The sequence below is a fragment of the Littorina saxatilis genome, linkage group LG9 (genome assembly GCF_037325665.1).
Source record: "Littorina saxatilis isolate snail1 linkage group LG9, US_GU_Lsax_2.0, whole genome shotgun sequence".
NCBI lineage: Eukaryota > Metazoa > Mollusca > Gastropoda > Littorinimorpha > Littorinidae > Littorina > Littorina saxatilis.
Genome location: NC_090253.1, coordinates 56676003 through 56699796, shown reverse-complemented (window position 1 = coordinate 56699796; position 23794 = coordinate 56676003). Strand labels below are relative to the sequence as shown.

The following is a 23794-nucleotide window of genomic DNA, read 5'->3' as shown; positions in this document are numbered from 1 at the left end:
TAACAGTTGTTTTTTAAAGCTCAAACCCGCCCCCCCCCCCCCCACCCCATCCAGCAAGCCTAATATTATCCTACGCAGCACCATGACTGCATGTGTATCACAAATCGCAATTCTTAGAGCATCATAAATATTTACTCTCGAATGTACGGGGCCTGTAGGCTGACAAACTGAGTTCACGTACGATTCCTTTCTCTACGGGCGAGTCCCACGTCTGTATTAAAACAGTACAGTAAATCCAACGTTTAATAATGCTTTTGATAATGCCCCCCCCCCCCCCCCCCAACGATACCCAACACCCCCTTCTTCTTTTTCACGACCCTGCTTCTTTAGACTTCTTTTTTTTTTTTTTTTTTTTTTTGACCTCAGTTGCATGCAAGGCTGCTTCAACCCATCTTTTTTGCCTCTTTCGTTTTTTTGTTTTTTTTCCCTTTTATTTTGGGCGGTGAGCATATCTTTTTGTTTTGTTTTTTTGTTGTTTTTTTTTCAATGAAATTTTACTTTTGTTTTCTTTTACATTACAGGTTACATTTCCATTAAATTACTTTTTAATTCAACAACAATTTAACTAATGTTTGCGTGTATGTGCATATGTGTGTGTGTGTGTGTGTGTGTGTGTGTGTGTGTGTGTGTGTGTGTGTGTGTGTGTGTGCGTGTGTGTGTGTGTGTGTGTTGTTGTTGTTGTTGTTGTTGTTGTTGTTCCCTTAATTCTGTTATATAATACATTTTCAGCGGGACAATACATAACAAGTTAATTAATCCAACTACAGTACTAGTTTTCAGCACAGCATCATACAGCGCATATATAAATAACTTTACACAATACTACTAGTTATCTATATTCTTATACACAGTTCAATTTTACTAGAGATTTCGAAGTCGAGCTTGGTTCTGAAATAAGATCTTCATGTTAGTTTTTGGATTTCCGTACTTAAACTGGCTTACGCACATTTTCGATATCAATATAAGGTGATTAATTATGAAGGTTTTCTCTCTGGGGATATTACGTGTGAAATACCCAAAAAGAGCCTCTTCGCAGCTTAACTTTATATTTTTGCCTGTATATTTAAATATGTACCCTTGACATTCCTGCCATATGGGTTGCACTGCTCTACACTGCCAAAAAAAGTGCTCGATGAAGTCGGTTTCGTTACAATACTGACAGAGATTTGTTTGACGAATTCCCATCTTATATAGCAAAATATTGGTGGGATATATATTGTGTAAAATTTTCCAATGCAATAGACGAAGACGGGTTTCTGTCGAGCATTCGTTAGCTAATTTTCAGTGTTTATCTTCTATTGTAATATTTAATTTGTTCGACCAAAATCCAGCTGAGCTTGGCTCCTTCATCTCATAATTTAACATCTTTAGGCGGATTTGGTGTGGAGATAATTGTATAAGTGGCATATGATCAGAACGGGCCTGACCCGTATCACGCAATAATAGAGCTTTAATGGCAGTCTGTATTGCATTATATTCAAATAGGCGAGACTGTTTATATCCAGTTCGTTCACATATTTCCTCAAAAGAGTACATGTCGTTATCGTTAAAAACATCTTTAACAACGCATATTTTAGCCTTTATCCAGTCATTCATGTATAGTGTTTGCTTCCTGTACCTTATATTTGTATTATTCCATAAGGTTTGATTGCGTACACTTATCTGCTGTTCATTACTGCTTATTTCTTTGATCTTGTGTTTATTGTTTAGCCAGGTGATAAAAGCTTGTTTCCAGAAAAATTGCTTTATGGCACCTAGTCCTTTAAAATTTTCTGCACTCACATTTGAGCGCAGACAGCATAAGCGTTCGCCCAGATTTAAAAATGATGCTAATGGAATCTGTTGCCACTTTGCGTTACTTCCGTCCAGCAGCCTCATAATCCATGAAATTAGAAATGATGTTTGTACATCTTTGACATTAATCATTTTCAGACCTCCAAGATTTGTCTCTTGGCACATTACTTTTCTATTAACTTTTTCATAAGCTCTTTTGTTTGAATATTTTTTCTTCCAGATAAATCGGAATAGAGATGAATTTAGCTTATTGAGGAAGTTTTCTGTGGCACATAGAGATTGCAGTGCGTAAGTAAACTGTGACAACATTAATGTTTTGACTATACAAATTTTCCCCATTATACTTAGGTTTCTTTTCGACCATGTTGCTATTAATGAATTTACTTTATGTAGTTTAGGTTCCCAGTTTTCTTCTATGTTGGAGGCTGGGACAGAGTTGTTGAAATGAATTCCTAAGATTTTGATTTGTTTTTTCCAAATAATATTACATGGTCGGTCAGCAGAAAATTTATTTATACCAAGCCACATTGCTTCTGTCTTTTGATCATTCATTGCTAACCCTGAAAATATTGAAATTCTTTAGACTTCTGTTTCAAAACGTCTCTAAGTTTACCTCAATTTTCAAACTCACTCTTTTTAAAGACCTGATTCTCTCAAGAGATATTTGGTAATTTCAGAAAACACATATAACCATGGCGACTGCTGCCCCACCGGTGCCAGAACCCGATGACATGGACTGCAGCGTGTGTCACGAGCAGTACGTGCAGCCCAAGCTGCTGCCCTGCGGACACCTGCTGTGTCACCACTGTCTGCTGTCCTGGCTGCAGTCTCAAGACCAGGCGCTGTGTCCGCTGTGCCGCTGCGCCATCATGGACCCCGAAGAGCGAAGCCAGAAGATCTGGCAGGACGTCGCGGACAGTTTCCCCACAGACCTGGCCATGGCGGACCTGGTGGGGGCTCACCGTCTGCTCAAACAGTCGCACAGTTGCTGTATGTGTGAGGAGGGTTCAGCCACGTGTCTGTGTCTGACGTGCGGGGACCTGTTCTGCGAGTCGTGCCGGAAGATGCACGTGAAGCAAAAGATGGCCAGGAACCACACGGTGGAGGACCTGACCTGCCTGACGGCGGACAAAGTGGCGGGAAGCCAGCACGCAGCCTGCGCCGTCCACGCGGACAAGACCACGGAGCTGTTCTGCCCGACACACGGCGAGAGCATCTGCCACCTGTGCGCAACGTCCCGCCACCGCAGCTGCCCGGAGGTCAAGGACATGGAGGAGAAGGTCAAGGACGCGCGCGCCGTGCTGGCGAAGCTGGCGGTCACGCTGACCGAAGGGGAAGCCAGGCTGGACAATGCCATCCAACAGCTGGATGACCACCTGGCGGAGACGGAGAAGCAGACCAAGAAGGCCGTTGCTGAGATCGAAGCCGTGTGTGCGCGCCTGGAGAAGTCGGTCCAGGACTGTCGTCATCGCCTGAACGAGCTGGCCCACAGCGCGTGCTCTGACGTCAAGGAGGCGGTGACGGAGGCCAAAACGTGTCTGCTACAGCGACGCGGGAAGCTGACGACACACAAACACGTGGTACAGCGCGTGCAGGATGCCAAGAATCGCGACACTGTCAGCACCATGACGCCCGTGATGCAGACACGTGTTGGAAACCTCGACTGCAGCGCCACCTTGCCCTCAGGCACCAAGTTCGTATCCAAGGAGACCGTCGTGATTGACTCAGAGGCCGTGACCCGCATTGAGAAAGAGCTGTCAGCACTCGGTCAGGCGAAAGTCATGTCTGCTGATGTGTATGTTGTGCCTGTAAGTATTTGTTTTTCCCCATATCCGATTTTCTTCATGATCGCGCATTCATTTCTGTGATGTTCCTTCTTTTTTTAACCGATTAATCAAGTTAGTAAACAATCAGTTATGAGGAAAATAACTGAAAATTAAAGCGCGATTTCCGTGTTTAGTATGTGCATTCATGTCATTTTGGACACAAAAATCAGATTTGCTATTTGAAAGTGTGTTGGCCAACGCACGATTTTGTCACCATGCCAAAACTCTTAGTCTGATATCGTTGAACAGGATCTGAAATGTCCCCTCACATGAACATAGGCGCTGTGTCCGATACCTATGCCTGGGGGTTGCAGGAAGTTTTGCTGCCACTTGGCAACCAACTGATTTTCACTCCTGAAATCATACGGTGAAAATTTCACAACTCAATGGACAAATGTCGAATTTGCTCTTTTTGCATACAAAAAAACCCATTATTTTAAGAATAAACACCATGTTGGTACAGTGACACTTTATTGGAACTGCAGTAAAAGATTCAGTCTTGAAACGAAACGAAAACTACTGAGATTTTACAACAAAATAGAGTGCAGCACCGTTTGCAGGATTGTTTACATACAATTAATAATAATTAAAAAAAAAGATACTTTCTAGACCGATCATTTGTATGTGCAATGTATGAATTAACTGTGTCAGAGTGATTTACGTGAAATATGTTAACCATATCTAGACAGTTCAGTTTGATGTGTACACTGACTGATTGCAGGTGCCAGTTTTGTCTTTCCATGACAACCACGGTAAGAACATCGTGCTGAGCAACAACAAGCAGACGGCAGAGATGAGAGGGTCTAACTACAATGGTGGTATCGTTGTCGCCTCTCAGCCTATGATGACGAACATGGTGTACGAGGTTAGTCATTGAGCTCAGTGTTCACTGTGACGCTATCAGTGTGTTTACAACTGTAATCCCTTTAAGAATTATAGCACTTTCCTGAATAAGAGTTGTGTTTTTAGCAATGCTTGTTAACCGAAAATGTCATTCAATTAAAGATCCTGCCCTCACAGACTGTGCAACACATATGAAGAATTTTGCTTCTTACTTCAAATAGCAATTCAGAGAATACTGAGCATTCTAAAGAACAGGTTATTGTTGTTTTTGTATACTGTATGAATGGTTTTAAATTGATTGTGTGTGAGGGAGGGGGAGGGGGGGGGGCAGGGATCAAAGTGGCAGACCACCGTGTGTGCAAATAGTTAATTGTCTAGTTGAAGTGATTGTTTAACTATGTACAACGGAAAAATAAAGGTAGAGATGGACATTAAAGCTGCACAAATCAACTTTCTGACACAAATCTGCACTTGTGTGTGTGTGTGTGTGTGTGTGTGTGTGTGTGTGTGTGTGTGTGTGTGTGTGTGTGTGTGTGTGTGTGTGTGTGTGTGCGTGCGTGAGTGCGTGCGTGCGTGCGTATGTATCTGTATGTGGTGCTGGTTTTTGAAGCTGAAAAGAAGAATAGGTCATGATCAGTTTTATGAAATCTTTGATCCAAATTTTGCCACTATGAAGTACCCTTGATTTGTTTGTTTAAATCCGACTGGGTAAAAGGGCCGTCACTATCTAAACCCAGACAAGCCACTATCGGACAGTTAATACAATGTTTTATATGTGGTTCTGGAAATCAAATTAGGTTCATAAATGTTCACGTGCGAGAAATTTACAATCTTCACAGCAATGCTTGTGTTCAAACCTCAACGAGGAATCTATGTCAACTCGTCAAGGTTAAACGATTGTCGATAAGTTATTCACTGAGTCTGTCCGACCTGTCTTGGGGTTGACGATCTCACTGTAAAACTGAAAATGCCGGACATTATGACTCAGCTATATGATCGTGCATTCTTCTAGTTGCCGGACATTATGACTCAGCTGAAGGCTCACAGTCATCCTTTGTGTGGCGTCTCTCGGGCTCAAGTCGTCCCTAAAGAGTTGCCTGGTTCAAAAGCAGAAAAATTTAAAAGATATTTAACTGCTAACGATCCACCGTATTTTTATTTTGGAGAACGCCAGGTCCAAGTGATTCACAGTAAATTAAGGTTATGCATGACTGATTTAAATCAGCACCTAGTCAACAGGCATTTGATTCATAATCGAGCGTGTGCCTGTGGTCACGCATCGGAAGACGTAAAATCTTTCTTTTATATTGACCTCAGTACGATAGAGACCGAAACAGAACAATGTGTACCCTCCCCACTGATTATTAACAGCTATTGTGTGTGAGTGTGTGTGTGTGTGTGTGTGTGTGTGCGTGCGTGCGTGCATGAGTGCGTGTGTGTGTGTGAGTGCGCGCGTGTGTGTGTGTGTACAGCTTCTATATCCCTATGTGTGTGTGTGTGTGTGTGTGGGGGGGGGGGGGGGGGCTGTATGTGTTCCCGTGTGTTTCTGTGTGACAGTATGTCTACGCGTACGCAGCGTGTGCATACATGTGACTATTTTATGCAATATGTCTAGGTCATCTTGGACAGAAGAGACGCTTATAACAGTATTTACATGTGGACGGGAGCAACAACCACTCCTCCGGACGCTCTGACACTGCCATCTCGCGCTTACGGATGGCCATCTGCTGTGGTCATCAATGACAAGTCTGTGGACGTGAATGCCGGACAGACGGTAAGTCTGAAAAGACCGTGATCAAAGGATGGGGACAGTGAAAAGTGTGTATTTACGGATGTGTGTGTGTGTGTGTGTGTGTGTGTGTGTGTGTGTGTGCGTGCGTGCGTGTGTGCGTGCGTGCGTGCGTGCGTGCGTGCGTGCACGCGTGCGTGTGTGTGTGTGTGTGTGTGTGTGTGTGTGAGTGTGCGTACGCCTGAAATATTTGAGAAATCAGCTAAATGATCGTGCATTCTTCTAGTTGCCGGACATTATGACTCAGCTATATGATCGTGCATTCTTCTAGTTGCCGGACATTAGGACTCAGCTATATGATCGTGCATTCTTCTAGTTGCCGGACATTAGGACTCAGCTATATGATCGTGCATTCTTCTAGTTGCCGGACATTAGGACTCGGCTATATGATCGTGCATTCTTCTAGTTGCTGGACATTAGGACTCAGCTATATGATCGTGCATTCTTCTAGTTGCCGGACATTGGGACTCAGCTATATGATCGTACATTCTTCTAGTTGCCGGACATTGTGACTCAGCTATATGATCGTGCATTCTTCTAGTTGCCGGACATTATGACTGAGCTATATGATCGTGCATTCTTCTAGTTGCCGGACATTATGACTCAGCTATATGATCGTGCATTCTTCTAGTTGCCGGACATTATGACTCAGCTATATGATCGTGCATTCTTCTAGTTGCCGGACATTATGACTCAGCTATATGATCGTGCATTCTTCTAGTTGCCGGACATTATAACTCAGCTATATGATCGTGCATTCTTCTAGTTGCCGGACATTATAACTCAGCTATATGATCGTGCATTCTTCTAGTTGCCGGACATTATAACTCAGCTATATGATCGTGCATTCTTCTAGTTGCCGGACATTATGACTCAGCTATATGATCGTGCATTCTTCTAGTTGCCGGACATTAGGACTCGGCTATATGATCGTGCATTCTTCTAGTTGCCGGACATTATGACTCAGCTATATGATCGTGCATTCTTCTAGTTGCCGGACATTAGGACTCAGCTATATGATCGTGCATTCTTCTAGTTGCCGGACATTGTGACTCAGCTATATGATCGTACATTCTTCTAGTTGCCGGACATTGTGACTCAGCTATATGATCGTGCATTCTTCTAGTTGCCGGACATTATGACTCAGCTATATGATCGTGCATTCTTCTAGTTGCCGGACATTAAGACTCAGCTATATGATCGTGCATTCTTCTAGTTGCCGGACATTATGACTCAGCTATATGATCGTGCATTCTTCTAGTTGCCGGACATTATGACTCAGCTATATGATCGTGCATTCTTCTAGTTGCCGGACATTAGGACTCAGCTAAAGGCTCAGACATCCTTTGTGTGGCGTCTCTCGGGCTCAGGTCGTCCCTAAAGAGTTGCCTGGTTCAAAAGCAGAAAAAGAAATAGAGACTTTCTCAACGTGCAAATGAACTGGAGAACAAAACCACATTCTGCACGACTGCCTTTGGTTTTACCAGGAAGAAGTCCCGAAAAAGGAACATATAACGTAATCAAGAAAAACAAGTTCTCAAACAACTCTGATATCGAAAACAGATAGAGTTACATTGGTGTGGGTCTTTTCAGCTTAACACCAACGTTGGACAGAAGCTGGTCGACTTACCCGAGAAAAGCCGGGTGGGACTGATGCTTGACAAGAAGCGATCTCTTCATCTCTACATCAACGGTGACGACCAGGGTGAAGCCGCCCCTAGCCTGCCCGACCCCTGCTTTACATTCTTTGACGTGTTTGGTCCTTACAGACAGGTGGGTTTGTCGAATGAATAATTAGACACTCTTTTCATTCAGCACTCCATCATTATAGTAGTGGCCATATTGTTTCAGAATACTTGATGGCATAGTTTCTATAAACCAAACAGAAAAATTAAAACTCTGAGGAAAAGTCATCAGAAAGCTCGGAATATGTGTCATCAATGCTGACAAATGTGTGAGCACAGTGTTTATCATCACGGACTTTCTGAATGATTGTTTTTCTGCAACAAGACACTAGCTGTTCACACAGTGCAATCCTACGCTGACTGAGTTTTAAGGCATTATTACCATGCACACACAGTCCTGTTGAAAACATTATTACCATGCACACACAGTCCTGTTGAAAACATTATTACCATGCACACACAGTCCTGTTGAAAACATTATTACCATGCACACACTGTCCTGTTGAAAACATTATTACCATGCACACACAGTCCTGTTGAAAACAAAAGTGTGTAAAACTGAGATCATGAATTCGAAGTTAGTGTGAACATTGCGTAATATTTCTCATAAAACTTGCACCTCAGTGTTTACGTCATGATCTTTTCATTGCCTTTGTTTCAGGCTACTGCTTTACCTGTTCGACGCATACCGTGAAGTCACCAGACCAAACAAAGAGACTGTTTCCATGGCAATGACTTTTTCTGGCGTTTACCATTCATGTCATTGATGTTGATGTGATTGTTGTTTTTGTTGTTGTTGCTTGTGTGTTTTGTGTACAATACAATATTATACTTGAATTGTATCAAAATGCCTGGCCTTTTCTTGATGGCTGTTTCTGAAAATGCCTTTGTCACTTGCTTGACTGTTAAAGACAAATACTTAAACTTTTGCTAGCTTGAAATATTTGCCCAAAGATGGATTGCAAAATGTGTGAATTATTATAAAATCAATAGATGTTGATTAAAAGAGGGGATTTAATTTTTCACTCAAGTAAGGTAAAGGAATGAGAGGTTGTGCTATGTTGTGTAAAGATAATCATAGTCACCTACTTAAGATTGCTGTCCAGACGTATGTCAGAGGTCTTGAGTCTACCTTCTACAGGCTACCAAACATACAACAAATGTCCGAGTATTTGTCTGTCTGTTTTATTCTAGGATAAACAAGGTATGTTCTTTATCGTTGACCTTTGACAACTAGACAAGTAGAAAGCACATGGCAGTGTTGTGACCACGTGATGTTTTGTTTTGGTATGCCTTGCTCCTCCACCGGTACAGACGTTGGTTTCCTTTTACGACCCGGGTTTTTCCAACTTTTAACGAGAGAATGTTCAGTCACTTGTTTTCATTCTACATCGAATGTTTTGTCATCCAGCCATGTTACTAAGCCGTACATAATACATAGAGTAGCTTCGGTGGAAAATATCTCCAGTCCCATGCCACACGAAAAACCACGTGATCGGTATAGTTCAAAATGGTGTCGATCGATCGGCCCAAACTGTGGGACATGGATAATTCCAAATGCGTGAAAATTATGTGTTTTTGCTACAACTGTGTACTTCTAAATACTTGGATAAAGTTCCTGCAATCATACTCCTTCGTCTTAAAGCCCAGCGGCAAGATCCGAAGGTATGTGTTACTTGTGTCCATGTCTGTTTACCTTGTCTTCAAATTCTTGTGTTTTACATGTTGTTTGTTTCAAAGCTGTGTATACTCGTGTGGTCTTCTCTGCACCAAACGAGCTTAGCCTTCTTTCGAAGTATGACGTTTACCTAACGAACTTTCCGAACTCAACCTTAGTTCAAACGAGTGCATATCTATGTGTCGAACAGTTATTTCCCTTGTTCTCCCACACTGTCGTTGTTATGAAGGTGTGGTTTACTTTTGTGTTCAATGGACTGAATGCTAAACAGGCTTTTTGCCACACTGCATGTTATCCAGTCTATATGGAGTGTTCTTTTACTCACAATGTGTGAACAGACCGGTTTCCGAATTTGTACGTTTAATTAAACGGGATAAATGAAAGTAAGAAAAGGAAGGATGTTTTCAATTTTTTGAGGGAAAAAAAATTTAATATTTATTTTTTACAGGAAACACATTTGAAATACCAAGATGAACAATATGTAAGAGCATGCTGGGGCTACTCAGTGTGGTTGTCTGGATGCGCCTCTAATAAAAACGGTGTTGCGGTGATGTTTAATAATAACTTTGAACATAAAGTGCACAATGTTGTTCGTGACAATGATGGTTGTTTCATTATTATGGATGTTGAATTTTTGAAAAAGAGGTACACCATTGTAAATATATATGGACCTAGCTGTGGAGATAAAGCCTCATTTTTTGAGAATGTAAGCGCAATGATTAGACAGATTGGAAATGATTATGTTATTATTGGTGGTGATTGGAATGTTGTGTTAGATATGAAAGTGGATATGAGGAATTATGTATGTAATGTAAATCGACCCCAGTCAAGAAAAAAGATAAGAGATATGATGGATCTTTATGATTTGATAGACGTCTGGAGGGACATTTACCCCGATAGACGCCGTTATACATGGAGGAAATTTAATTCCCTTAAACAAGGGAGATTGGACTATTTCCTGATGTCAAGTAATTTGCTGATGGAGGTAAATGGTTGTGACATTGAGTGTGGTTATAGATCTGACCACTCGCCAGTAACACTTACATTAAAGACAGAAGATATAAAAAGAGACAGACCTTTTTGGAAATTTAATAACTCGCTGATGTTTGATAGTGAATATGTTAAAGAGATAAAGAAACTAATTATTGATGTGAAGAAGTTTTACGCACTGCCAGTGCATGATATGGATGGTATACATTTAATACCCAATGATGAAATACAATTTAGAATAAGCGATCAGTTATTTTTTGAAACCTTGTTAATGGAAATTAGGGAAAAGACAATTGCCTTCGCCTCCGAAAAGAAAAACAAGTCGCGTAAGGCGAAAATACAATATTTAGTCAAGTAGCTGTCGAACTCACAGAATGAAACTGAACGCAATGCCATTTTTCAGCAAGACCGTATACTCGTAGCATCGTCAGTCCACCGCTCATGGCAAAGGCAGTGAAATTGACAAGAAGAGCGGGGTAGTAGTTGCGCTAAGAAGGATAGCACGCTTTTCTGTACCTCTCTTTGTTTTAACTTTCTGAGCGTGTTTGTAATCCAAACATATCATATGTATATGTTTTTGGAATCAGGAACCGACAAGGAATAAGATGAAAGTGTTTTTAAATTGATTTCGAAAAAAAAAATTTGATAATAATTTTTATATATTTAATTTTCAGAGCTTGTTTTTAATCCGAATATAACATATTTATATGTTTTGGGAATCAGCAAATGATGGAGAATAAGATAAACGTAAATTTGGATCGTTTTATAAATTTTTATTTTTTTTTACAATTTTCAGATTTTTAATGACCAAAGTCATTAATTAATTTTTAAGCCACCAAGCTGAAATGCAATACCGAAGTCCGGGCTTCGTCGAAGATTACTTGACCAAAATTTCAACCAATTTGGTTGAAAAATGAGGGCGTGACAGTGCCGCCTCAACTTTCACGAAAAGCCGGATATGACGTCATCAAAGACATTTATCAAAAAAATGAAAAAAACGTTCGGGGATTTCATACCCAGGAACTCTCATGTCAAATTTCATAAAGATCGGTCCAGTAGTTTAGTCTGAATCGCTCTACACACACACAGACACACACACAGACACACACACAGACACACACACGCACATACACCACGACCCTCGTTTCGATTCCCCCTCGATGTTAAAATATTTAGTCAAAACTTGACTAAATATAAAAAGAGAAGTAAACATTGAAAAAGAATTAATGATGAAATTACAGTTATTAGAAAATAATGTGACCAATGATTCCTTACTACAGATTGAAATGTTAAATACCCAGCTGGAAAATTTGAGGAAGAAAAAGATTGATGGTATGTTGATAAGATCAAAAGCTAGGTGGCAGTTAGAAGGAGAAAAGGTGAGTAAGTACTTTTGTAATATGGAAAACCGCCATTATCAGAATAAGGCCATGAGTTTTTTGCAAAATGGCGACACTGGTGAATTAATATTTGAACACAGACAGATTTTGCAAAACGTGAAACAGTTTTACGAAGATTTGTATAATCTGCAACCAACAGAAGATGTTGATTTACAGGAACTATTTATGGAAAAAACACATCCCGTTTTGACAAATGAAGACAGAGATAATATTGAGGGGAATCTTACCTATACTGAAATGTGCTCAGCATTACGGAAAATGAAAAACGGAACAAGCCCAGGACCTGACGGGTTTACAACAGAATTTTATAAATATTTCTTCCAGGATATTGGATTATTTCTGCTGCGTTCTGCAAATGCTGGATTTCAATGTGGAGAATTGTCCGTTACACAGAAACAAGGCATTATTACATGCATTCCGAAACAAGACAAGCCAAAACAGAACTGGCGGCCAATATCCCTGCTTAACATATCCTATAAAATTTGTTCATCCTGTATTGCGAATAGATTGAAAATAATGCTACCTAAGATTATTAGTGAACACCAAACAGGTTTTATGAAAGGAAGATTTATCGGAGATAATATACGTTTGCTGTATGATGTGTTGGTGTTTACTGAAAGAGAAAATATACCAGGTTTGCTGCTTGCAATTGACTTTGAAAAGGCGTTCGACAGTGTGTCCTGGCCCTTTTTACAAAAGGCATTGGACTTTTTCAATTTTGGAAACGATGTAAAACAGTGGATACGAGTTTTTTTACCAAGATATACAGACATGTGTTACAGTAAATGGCCAATATTCTGGTTGGTTTAATATAAGAAGAGGCGTCCGACAAGGCGATAGCCTCTCACCATATTTGTATTTAATATGTTCCGAGATACTATCATTAATGTTACGTAATAATTCTGTGATAAAAGGATTGAAATTGAATAACGAGGAAGTGTTATTGTCTCAATTTGCGGACGATACAACTCTTTATTTGGATGGCAGTAAGGAATCGTTTGTTGAATGTGTTAAAACTTTACAGACATTTTCTAAATTTTCCGGATTAAAGATAAACAATGAAAAAACTCAAATTGTCTGGATTGGAAGAAAGCGAAATTCACAAGAAATATATATGAGGCATATGAACTTCTGTTGGGACCCTGGGATTTTTAAAGTATTGGGAGTCAAATTTTCGACAAACACCGGAAACATTCTGGAAATTAACTATGAAGGAAAATTAAAAGAGATTAAAAGAATGTTAAACGATTGGAGCAGAAGACAGTTAACACCATTCGGTAGAATTATAATTTTGAAAACTTTGGTCCTTTCAAAATTGGTTTATTTATTAACTGTATTGCCAGACCCACCCGAAGAGTTTTTACGAGAAGTGAATGCAGCCTTTTATTCCTTCCTGTGGAATGGTAAACCTGCAAAGATTCGGCGTAATGTCGTTTGCAGACCTTATTGCAGTGGTGGTCTGAATATGATTGACATTTACACTTTTGTGGCATCAGTAAAGATAAATTGGATTCGCAGACTAAAGATGTTTGAATTTGATGTAAAAAAGCTTATTTTTGATATGATACCTGGAATGAAAGACATATTTAAAGTGGGTGCCGAGTATGTAAATGTGTTAATGAAACGATGTGGTAACAGTTTTTGGAAGGATGTTTTGAAACATTATAAGAAATGCTGTTCCTTAAGCGAGGTAATTAATGTGAATGATTTTGTTTCCGAATGTATACATTACAATTTGAACATTATACGAGACCACGGTACAATAGTAAATAAGGAATGGATTGAAAATGATGTAGTGTTTATCCATCAGTTGCTACATTTAAATGGAAATTTCTTTACCTTTGAAGAATTTAGGTTAAATTTTCCTTTTGTTCAAACTAATTTTTTATTCTATGAGGGAGTGATTAAGTCCCTACGAAAATATCAGAGAAAAGTAAAAATTGATTCGCTGAATGGTTTTCAGATTAGGGATTATAAACCCTGGCAGATTATTTGTAGAGGCAAACAGGCAATTAAAGAAGTCCTTTTGAAATCAAAATTTGATGATAACCCTGCAGGCATGAACAGATGGAATATTATTTTTACAACCTGAACTGGAAACAGATTTTTGATAAGTGTTTCAAAACAACTAAGGACACACAGTTAAAGGCAGAGTAAGCCTCCCGTAAACCATCACAGATACGGTCAGGCTTTTACACACAGTACAAACACCCTTTCATTTAAACACTCACCAATTGAGAACATCCTAGGTGCCCTCCGTAAAGAGCGAACAATTTTCAAAGAATTTATTTTTGCGTGGTTTATCTTACCCCTGAGCCATCGTGAACCCGTGTGATCCAGTTTTCCCCCTTTTCACAATGCAGTCGTCATAGTTAGTCATTTGAATGCGACTCGACGTGAGCTTATCTACAATAGCACGTTTTTTATGCACGAAACAACGGCTGTGGTTCACAAGAACTATAACATTACCAAATTTGTAGAATTATGGTCCCCATATGAAGAGTTGGTTAGGTAGTACGCTAGGTTGTGCAGTGATGTGATGATATATATGTGTTTTGGCTTTGATTTTTGTTTGTCTCTTTTCTTTTTTTGTCTTTGTTTGACGGTATTATTAACTGACTGTATTATTATTAAGCAGGTAATACGTCCATAATGTCAAGTATTGTAATCTGCATGCTATGTTAAGCTCCGGCCTTACTTGTAGGAGAACGGTATGTTATATGTCCGTCTGTCTGTTATGTCCTAATGCTGTGTGTTGTGTATACTTGCCAAACATATCTATTATAAATGTTGATGGATGAATGATGATAAATTGTAGACGGATGCATGTTATTGATTAAAAGCCCCACAATGATGTGCTTTGCAAAATCAAAAAACAAAAACAAAAAGAGACAAGACGATTTCTTTCTGTCCATGTCTAGGATTTCTTTGTGTCGAAATGTTTTCATTTTAGGCACATCAAAATACAAAGATGTTAGTGTAATAATTTGCATTTAGTCTTTCTTTTTCTTGCTGAGTGTATGTACAGTCTAGAGAGGAGACGGACATGGTGTGAGCTTGTCCAGGGGGGTATATGAACATCTCAGTGGCAGGGGGATGGAAGCACTTGTTAATGAGTGGGAGTGTGTATGCGCGTGGTGTGCACGAGGATGTATGCACGTGAGTGATATTTGTATATGTGTATTATTATAATATCATCTTTGTATTTATATTATTGAAATTGTTATATCTCGATGTACAGCGCTAAGAGCATAGTTAAATTTGTGAAGCGGCGCTATATAAGCTATCTTTATTATTATTATTATTATTATTATTATTATTATTATTATTATTATTATTATTATTAGTGAACAAAGGAGTGTTCATCTCCCAGTTTTCGCAGTTGACCTTTTTGTGTTTAGAGTAAATAATGTGTTTGTGCATTTATTGACACCTGGCAGTTACTCGGTTCATAGTTTGAATTATGACATTGCAGATTACTGTGTGCACAGATTCCACACAAATTCTTATGTGAATTTAAGCCAGAGTGTGGTTGAAATTGTAATCCTACAAATGTGTAAGTTTTTCGCGTAATTTGTGTAGTATATATATCAAATAACCAAAGGGAAGTAAGCGCTCTAAATGCATACGACATGTGTACTAGAGTAAGCGAGAGTTATACAGAACCAATCTCCTGGCACCTGAGAGAATAACAAGCATTGAAATGAACAAGCGACTTTCATCCTCAAACATACATTATATATTGTGTAGTATAGTTGTATCGTATCGTCAAAATAATATGATGAATGAGGAATGCGTCACACTTTTGTGAAGGAAGTATATTACATATTGTGCCACTCACAATATCCAAATAACATATTAATAGATGAGTTAATCCGATCCTGACGGGAAATATGTAATGCAATTGTGTGGGTATTTTGTTCATTGGTGCCGACGGGATACCAATAACGTGACAATGTTGCGAACGTTTTAATATCAAGAGAGAACATATTCTGATTTGGCTGATGTGTTTGGGCAAAATGATCTGCATAGAAAAGGAATGTTCTAACCTTTGATCAATTCGTTTCACAACAAATGCATTGTTATGGAAAGATGTGCACAGCCGTTAAGAATGTGTGTGTGTGTGTGTGTGTGTGTGTGTGTGCGTGTGTTTGTGTGTGTTTGTGTCTGTGTGTCTGTGTGTGTTTGTGTGTGTTTCATTGAACACAGTTGTTTTTAATTATTTGTCAAGTAAAAGGATACTAATATTGTGATGAATTTACATGTCTCTGTCTGTATAAATTGTATGTACACTTTTTGCTTTATCAAGCCTTAGTTTATTCTGTGAGATAATAACAGCAAGAAATCATGAAAATGGGTAAATCATAAATTGTGTCATTGGTCACAATTTAAGTTTTAGATTTTAGATGGAATGTTTTTGCTTAATCAAGCCTTCGTTGAATCAGTTACATGATATCGGCAAGAAATTATTCAATAAATGTATGTTAAATGTATGTATATTGTATATACGTGCCAATGTATATTTGTAAACTTGTCTTTATGTATATAAAAAAAAATTAAATATGAAAAAATTATTCAATTGATTGATGTAATTGGTCGCAGTTTTTGTGATAATAATGTGGAAACAGTCATTTCTATTTCATTTGATATTTTGCGTCAGATTAAAACAAATATGGGAAACGGGATCACAAGTTCCAGAATATTGTAATGCTGCCAACATGTTTAAAACATAGAAACTGTACCCAGATAATTGTTTCTACAACAACTCTTTTGTTGAACGTCTTTACATAACTACAGCCTATTGACATCACTATGCTTGCTAGTTCTCCATAAAACCACAGGACTGCCGATATTGAACGTCTTTACATAACTACAGCCCATTGACATCACTATGCTTGCTAGTTCTCTATAAAACCACAGGACTGCCGATGTTGAACGTCTTTACATAACTACAGCCTATTGACATCACTATGCTTGCTAGTTCTCCATAAAACCACAGGACTGCCGATATTGAACGTCTTTACATAACTACAGTCTATTGACATCACTATGCTTGCTAGTTCTCTATTAAACCACAGGACTGCCGATGTTGAACGTCTTTACATAACTACAGCCTATTGACATCACTATGCTTGCTAGTTCTCTATTAAACCACAGGACTGCCGATGTTGAACGTCTTTACATAACTACAGCCTATTGACATCACTATGCTTGCTAGTTCTCTATTAAACCACAGGACTGCCGATGTTGAACGTCTTTACATAACTACAGCCTATTGACATCACTATGCTTGCTAGTTCTCTATAAAACCACAGGACTGCCGATGTTGAACGTCTTTACATAACTACAGCCTATTGACATCACTATGCTTGCTAGTTCTCTATTAAACCACAGGACTGCCGATGTTGAACGTCTTTACATAACTACAGCCTATTGACATCACTATGCTTGCTAGTTCTCTATTAAACCACAGGACTGCCGATGTTGAACGTCTTTACATAACTACAGCTTATTGACATCACTATGCTTGCTAGTTCTCTATTAAACCACAGGACTGCCGATGTTGAACGTCTTTACATAACTACAGCCTATTGACATCACTATGCTTGCTAGTTCTCTATAAAACCACAGGACTGCCGATGTTGAACGTCTTTACATAACTACAGCCTATTGACATCACTATGCTTGCTAGTTCTCTATTAAACCACAGGACTGCCGATGTTGAACGTCTTTACATAACTACAGCCTATTGACATCACTATGCTTGCTAGTTCTCTATTAAACCACAGGACTGCCGATGTTGAACGTCTTTACATAACTACAGCCTATTGACATCACTATGCTTGCTAGTTCTCTATTAAACCACAGGACTGCCAATGTTGAACGTCTTTACATAACTACAGCCTATTGACATCACTATGCTTGCTAGTTCTCTTTAGAAGCACGGTGCTTCCTATGTAAATTATTCTGCTCGTCATCAAAGATCTAGCAGGGCTTTTACGTTAAATGAAACTACTTCCGCATTTGAACATGTAGCAAGCATTAATAGCTTTAACAGCGTAAGTGTTCTGTGAGACTGGTTTACATATTTAGTCAAGTTTTGAGTAAATATTTTAACATCGAGGGGGAATCGAAACGAGGGTCGTGGTGTGTGTGCGTGCGTGTGTGTGTGTAGAGCGATTCAGACTAAACTACTGGACCGATCTTTATGAAATTTGACATGGGAGTTCCTGGGTATGAAATCCCCGAACGTTTTTTTCATTTTTTTGATAAATGTCTTTGATGACGTCATATCCGGCTTTTCGTGAAAGTTGAGGCGGCACTGTCACGCCCTCATTTTTCAACCAAATTGGTTGAAATTTTGGTCAAGTAATCTTCGACGAAGCCCGGACTTCGGTATTGCATTTCAGCTTGGTGGCTTAAAAATTAAATAATGACTTTGGTCATTAAAAATCTGAAAATTGTAAAAAAAAATAAAAATTTATAAAACGATCCAAATTTACGTTTATCTTATTCTCCATCATTTGCTGATTCCAAAAACATATAAATATGTTATATTCGGATTAAAAACAAGCTCTGAAAATTAAATATATAAAAATTATTATCATTTTTTTTCGAAATCAATTTAAAAACACTTTCATCTTATTCCTTGTCGGTTCCTGATTCCAAAAATATATATATATGATATGTTTGGATTAAAAACACGCTCAGAAAGTTAAAACGAAGAGAGGTACAGAAAAGCGTGCTATCCTTCTCAGCGCAACGAATACCCCGCTCTTCTTGTCAATTCCACGGGCACTGCCTTTGCCACGGGCGGTGGAGTGACGATGCTACGAGTATACGGTCTTGCTGCGTTGCGTTGCGTTCAGTTTCATTCTGTGAGTTCGACAGCTACTTGACTAAATATTGTATTTTCGCCTTACGCGACTTGTTTGTTGTTGTTATGACTTAGTTATATCTGCAATATAAACTCTTTCAGAAATTCTAACTCTACACAGAAAGAATTAAGTCAAGACGTGGATCGTTCGTATTTGTCCAAAAGGAGGTACATGGTCTTAACCCCATGTAATAACCTGGACAGGTGTGAGATAGCAAGCAGACTGTTTTCACGGGAAGGATTGTGTTTTCAACTCACGGTCTTTTTTCTTGACCCTCTGCACGGTGAGGGCTGGACGTACAACTGCCTGTAAACTTGCTTATAAATAAACTTCGTTAATAAAGATTTTGTCTTGTCTGGTGCTGACGTGTTTTACTTTTACTCTCTCTCTCTCTCTCTCTCTCTCTCTCTCTCTCTCTCTCTCTCTCTCTCTCTCTTTCTCTCTCTCTCTCTCTCTCTCTCTCTCTCTCTCTCTTTCTTTCTTTCTCTCTCTCTGTCTCTCTCTTTCTCTCTCTCTCTCTCTCTCTCTCTCTCTCTCTCTCTCTCTCTCTCTCTCTCTCTCTCTCTCTCTCTCTCTCTCTCTCTCTCTCTCTCTCTCTCTCTCTCTCTCTCTCTCTCTCTCTCTTGGGTGCGTGACGACTTTTCCTGCGTGTTTCGGCTGGGCAAGAGGGACGAGGGCCAGTCTCGGCCTCGCCCTGTGGTGGCCAAGCTCCTTCGAAACAGAGACAAACGCAACCTGATCTCCAGCAAGACGATGAGGCGGTGGCTGAAGGGCGACGGCGTGCGGCTCAACGACGACCTGACGGTGAAGCAGCGTGCTCAGCTGAGTGCGTTGCGCGACAAGGGCTACGCGGCGTACTACAGGGGGACGCGCCTCGTGCATTGGGTGCGCGAGCAGACCGACAACGCTGGCGGCGGCGGCGGCAACAAGCGTCCCGACCTTCAGGGGCGTTTCGGCGGCGGTGATCTCCGCTCCAGCTTCACCAAGCGGCACGACAACGACGACTGGCACGATAATGCCAGTCAAGATTGGGCTCCACCGCTGCGTCGTAGCTCGTGGGACCCCAGCGACAACGAGCGCGACGACGTGAACGCGGCGGTGGGGGCTAACTCTTCAAACAACTACAATCACAACGACACGTCCGAACGCCGGACCCCGCCCCAATCTACTGGTCGCGGATGGCGTGGAAGGCGTACACCGAGCAACGGGCGCGGGGTCTGCGTTTCGGGAGACGGGAGCAGCGACGACGTTCTTCGCGGTTTCGGCCGTGGGTCTCCGCGGGGGGGGGGGGCAGATCAGGCGTCGGCTCACAGTCTTCACCGACCCCTGACAACATGGAGCAGGGGTCTGCCTCATCTCGTCCATGCACTCGACTTCAGATGCGCTCCATCAACTCCTACTTCGGCAGCGGTGCGGGCGGCCGCAAGTTGTCTCAGCGTCATTCTGGCGACGCTTCTACTGGTGATCGTTGACGGCCGCTCGCTGATGTAGGCAATCGTGCGTGTAGGCATGGTGCGCCTGTGAATAGGCTTTGTGGTAGTTCAGTGAATGCAACCGGAAATGGGTTGCCTGTGAATAGGCGCTGTGGTAGTCCTGTTGCTAGCACACCAGTGAACGTTGCAAGAAGAAATGGTGCGCCTGCGAACAGGCGTTGTGATAGTCCTGTTGCCCAGCAACAAGTGTGCGATGCAATCGTAAATGATGTGCGTGTGAATGGGCTCCGTGATGAGCTTTCTGGTGTTGCTAGTCAACCTGTGATTAGTGAAAGCACAAATGATGGCAATGTGAATCATAACCCACCGCAGCTGCGTATCTTGAACTGGAACATTGAGGGCCTGACTAGGAAGCTTAGTGAAGCGGATTTTATGCAATATGTCACCAGTTTCGATATTGCGTGTTTCACAGAAACATTTCTTGAGTTTAGAACCCCCTTAGATTGCTTTTCCGACTTTGTGCAATTCCTTAGTCCCGCCGTTAAGGTTTCTAGACAAGCTCGTGGCTGTGGTGGTGTGATGATTATGGTAAAACGGAAGCTTGTAAAGCATGTAACGTTGCTTGATGATTCACAAGATAATATGATTTGGTTGAAGATCGACAAACTTGTGTTTGGTGGCGATAGAGACGTCGTATTTTGTGCTGTGTACGCATGCCCGTACGATTCTCCCTACTATCAGCAGGAACATGTTACAGTGAATTCCACTATTATCATTACGGAACAGTGCTTGTTGAATTACATCGAACAGTTTGATGACTCATGCTATTTTCTGATGTGTGGCGATTTTAATGCCCGTACGAAAAATCTCAATGCCACCTTAGATGATGAAGATGGAGATGTTCAGTCAGCCGTACAGTCAGAGCTTTACGGTTCACGCCAGTCAGAAGACCTTGTAGTAAACATGTTTGGTAACTTGTTGCTTGAAATGTGTGCAACGTGTAATTTAACCATTTTGAACGGCACTTGTCAAGGTGATTTGAAAGGAAGCTTTACCTATGTGTGTTCTTCTGGCTGTAGTACCGTAGACTACTTTCTGGCATCCAAAGAGCTTAATGTTGGCCAAGCCCATCTTGAGGTGGCGGAGAGATTTGAATCCAAACATTTACCTGTCGAACTAATGTTTTTCAGAGATGACCGTGACAAAAAGAAATCTACAACAGGTTCTATTGAAAAGCTTATGTGGGACGAGTCGAAGAAGTCCGTGTTCGTTGAAGCAGTAAGCAGTGCTCAGTTTGAAACTGTTGTTGTAGAAGCTACAGTGATGTTGCCTGACTCTGTAGACTCTGCAGTTGACTGTCTAACGGCAGGCCTGTTACCTGTATGAAGCGCGTAATCTACACTGGCCAGCGCCATAGTAAGTGGTTTGACAGAGACTGTAAAACGGCCAGAGATGAGACTAGGAAATGGTGGCGTTTGTTTCGCAGAGCAAAATGTACTCAAAATAAAACGGCACACAGGCTGAGTTATGTAGAAAACAGAAAATCCTACAGGTTTTTATTAACATCTAAAAGACAATCTTTTAAACAAAATAAACTTGCTGCTCTTGCCGAAAAAGCAAAAGACTCTAAACTCTTTTGGAGCGAACTTAAGTCCATTCGACAGTCGGCCGGTAAAACCCCAGATATTACTAGTGAACAGTGGTTCACTCATTTTAAGAATGTTTTTAGTGCTGATCTAGGTAACACTCAGGCTGGTAACGACGAACACTTGGTTGATCCTGAAAATACTGATATTGCTGTAGAATGTCTAGACATGCCAATTAGTCCCCAGGAAGTCGCCTCTGCAATAAAAAATCTTAACCCAAATAAATCTGCTGGGCCCGATGGGATTCTTGCCGGTATGTTAATAAACTCAGCCCAGCAAACTCTGCCGTTCATAGTAGAGTTATTCAACACAATATTTGACTCTGGTAATTATCCCGCTGCCTGGACAGGTGCTATTGTAGTTCCAATTCACAAAAGTGGTGATGTTGATACTCCTGACAATTACCGTGGAATTTCATTGCTTAGTATTCTAGGAAAGGTGTTTGCTACCATATTGAATAAACGTTTGTCAGGCTGGGCGAGTGAGAATAACAAAATCGATGAAGTACAAAGTGGTTTTCGTGCGGGTTATTCCACTATTGATAACGTCTTTGTTCTTTTTAGCATTGTGCAGAAATACTTACTGAAACGGTCTGGAAAGTTGTATGTATGTTTCGTTGACTTTCGTAAAGCATTCGATTGCGTAAACAGAGCAATTCTTTGGAACACACTGCGAAAAGCTGGGGTTGGTGGGAAAATGTTGAGGATTTTACAAAGTATGTATAAATCAGTTCGCTCGTGTGTGCGCTGTCCGGACAGCATTACAGACTTTTTCGAGTGTCCCATTGGTGTAAGGCAGGGGTGTGTCCTCTCACCAACATTATTCTCATTTTTGATAAATGAACTAGCCGTAGAGGTCTCTGAAAAGGGAATACATGGTGTTCAGCTGACTCCAGATGTCATTCAGATTTTAATCCTTTTGTTCGCGGACGATGTCGCTTTAACGTCCTTTTCGGCCTGGGGTCTCCAAAAGCAGATTAACATTTTGAAAAACTTTGCAGACAACTTTGGAATGTCCGTCAATTTGTCTAAAACCAAAGTGATAGTTTTCCGCAAAGGCGGTTTTCTTGCTGAGCGAGAGCAGTGGAAATATGGTAATGAACGTATAGAAGTCGTTAATAGCTATAAGTATTTAGGTCTTCATTTTACAACTAAGTTATCACTCACGAAAGCTATTGGTGAGCTGGCCGTCAAGGCCAAGGTAAGAACTATGCAGATTTTAAGATGTCTCTTCAGACTTGGTGATGTCCCAAGTAGTATCTTCTTCAAGATTTTTGATGCCCAGATTCTTCCTGTTCTAATGTATGGGGCAGAGGTTTGGGGCTTCCAGGCTTATGGGGACATTGAGAAAGTGCATTTATTTGCGTGTAAAAGACTTTTGCGTGTGGGGCAACAAACCCCAAACAGACTGGTGTATGGTGATCTGGGTAGACACCCGCTATTCATTAACTCAGCAATCAGGGTGGTGAAGTACTGGTTACGGTTGATTGCTATGCCACATGACAGACTCCCTCGTAAAGCGTATCTTATGTCATGTGCTCTGTGTGACTCTGGTAAAAAAATCTTGGTCTTTCTATTCAAAGAACATTCTATGCGAGAATGGCTGTAATGAAGCATGGCAGCAACAAAGCGTTGGTGACATTGGTAATTTTCTTAGAACACTAAGAGAAAGACTCATTAATCGCTTTAAAGCAGATTGGGATAATGATATCCAGACGAGAGAGAGATACGTGTTCTATGCCAAGTTTAAAAGATCGTTTAAGATTGAGAATTATGTGGATTGTAGCCAGTTACGTTGCTTTAAAATTGCTTATGTCCAATTCAGATTTGGTA

At 40.6% G+C, this 23794-nt stretch overlaps 2 protein-coding genes across 2 annotated transcripts in view; both read left to right on the top strand.

The window, feature by feature from the left end:
- LOC138977285 (neuralized-like protein 4) overlaps window positions 1-21702 on the top strand; it is a 118481-nt gene extending 96779 nt beyond the window's left edge. The window contains exons 8-10 of the mRNA XM_070350186.1: window positions 7846-8025; window positions 19550-20370; window positions 21507-21702. Coding sequence (XP_070206287.1) covers window positions 7846-8025; window positions 19550-20370; window positions 21507-21702 — 1197 coding nt within the window. The remainder of the gene's footprint in view (window positions 1-7845; window positions 8026-19549; window positions 20371-21506) is intronic.
- Window positions 2479-7691, top strand: LOC138976969 (E3 ubiquitin-protein ligase TRIM33-like). Its single transcript, XM_070349862.1, has 4 exons — window positions 2479-3602; window positions 4342-4485; window positions 6079-6237; window positions 7623-7691. The coding sequence occupies exons 1-4, from the start codon at window positions 2487-2489 to the stop codon at window positions 7689-7691; spliced, it is 1488 nt and encodes a 495-aa protein (XP_070205963.1). The 5' UTR covers window positions 2479-2486.
- Window positions 21703-23794: the final 2092 nt, after the last annotated feature.

What these genes read in the sequence shown, in the direction of transcription:
- LOC138976969 (XM_070349862.1), top strand. Translation starts at nt 2,487, where the DNA reads ATGGCGACTGCTGCCCCACCGGTGCCAGAACCCGATGACATGGACTGC. An exon ending in CTGATGTGTATGTTGTGCCT is followed by an intron (nt 3,603 to 4,341) that starts GTAAGTATTTGT and finishes GACTGATTGCAG; the next exon opens with GTGCCAGTTTTGTCTTTCCA. An exon ending in TGACGAACATGGTGTACGAG is followed by an intron (nt 4,486 to 6,078) that starts GTTAGTCATTGA and finishes CAATATGTCTAG; the next exon opens with GTCATCTTGGACAGAAGAGA.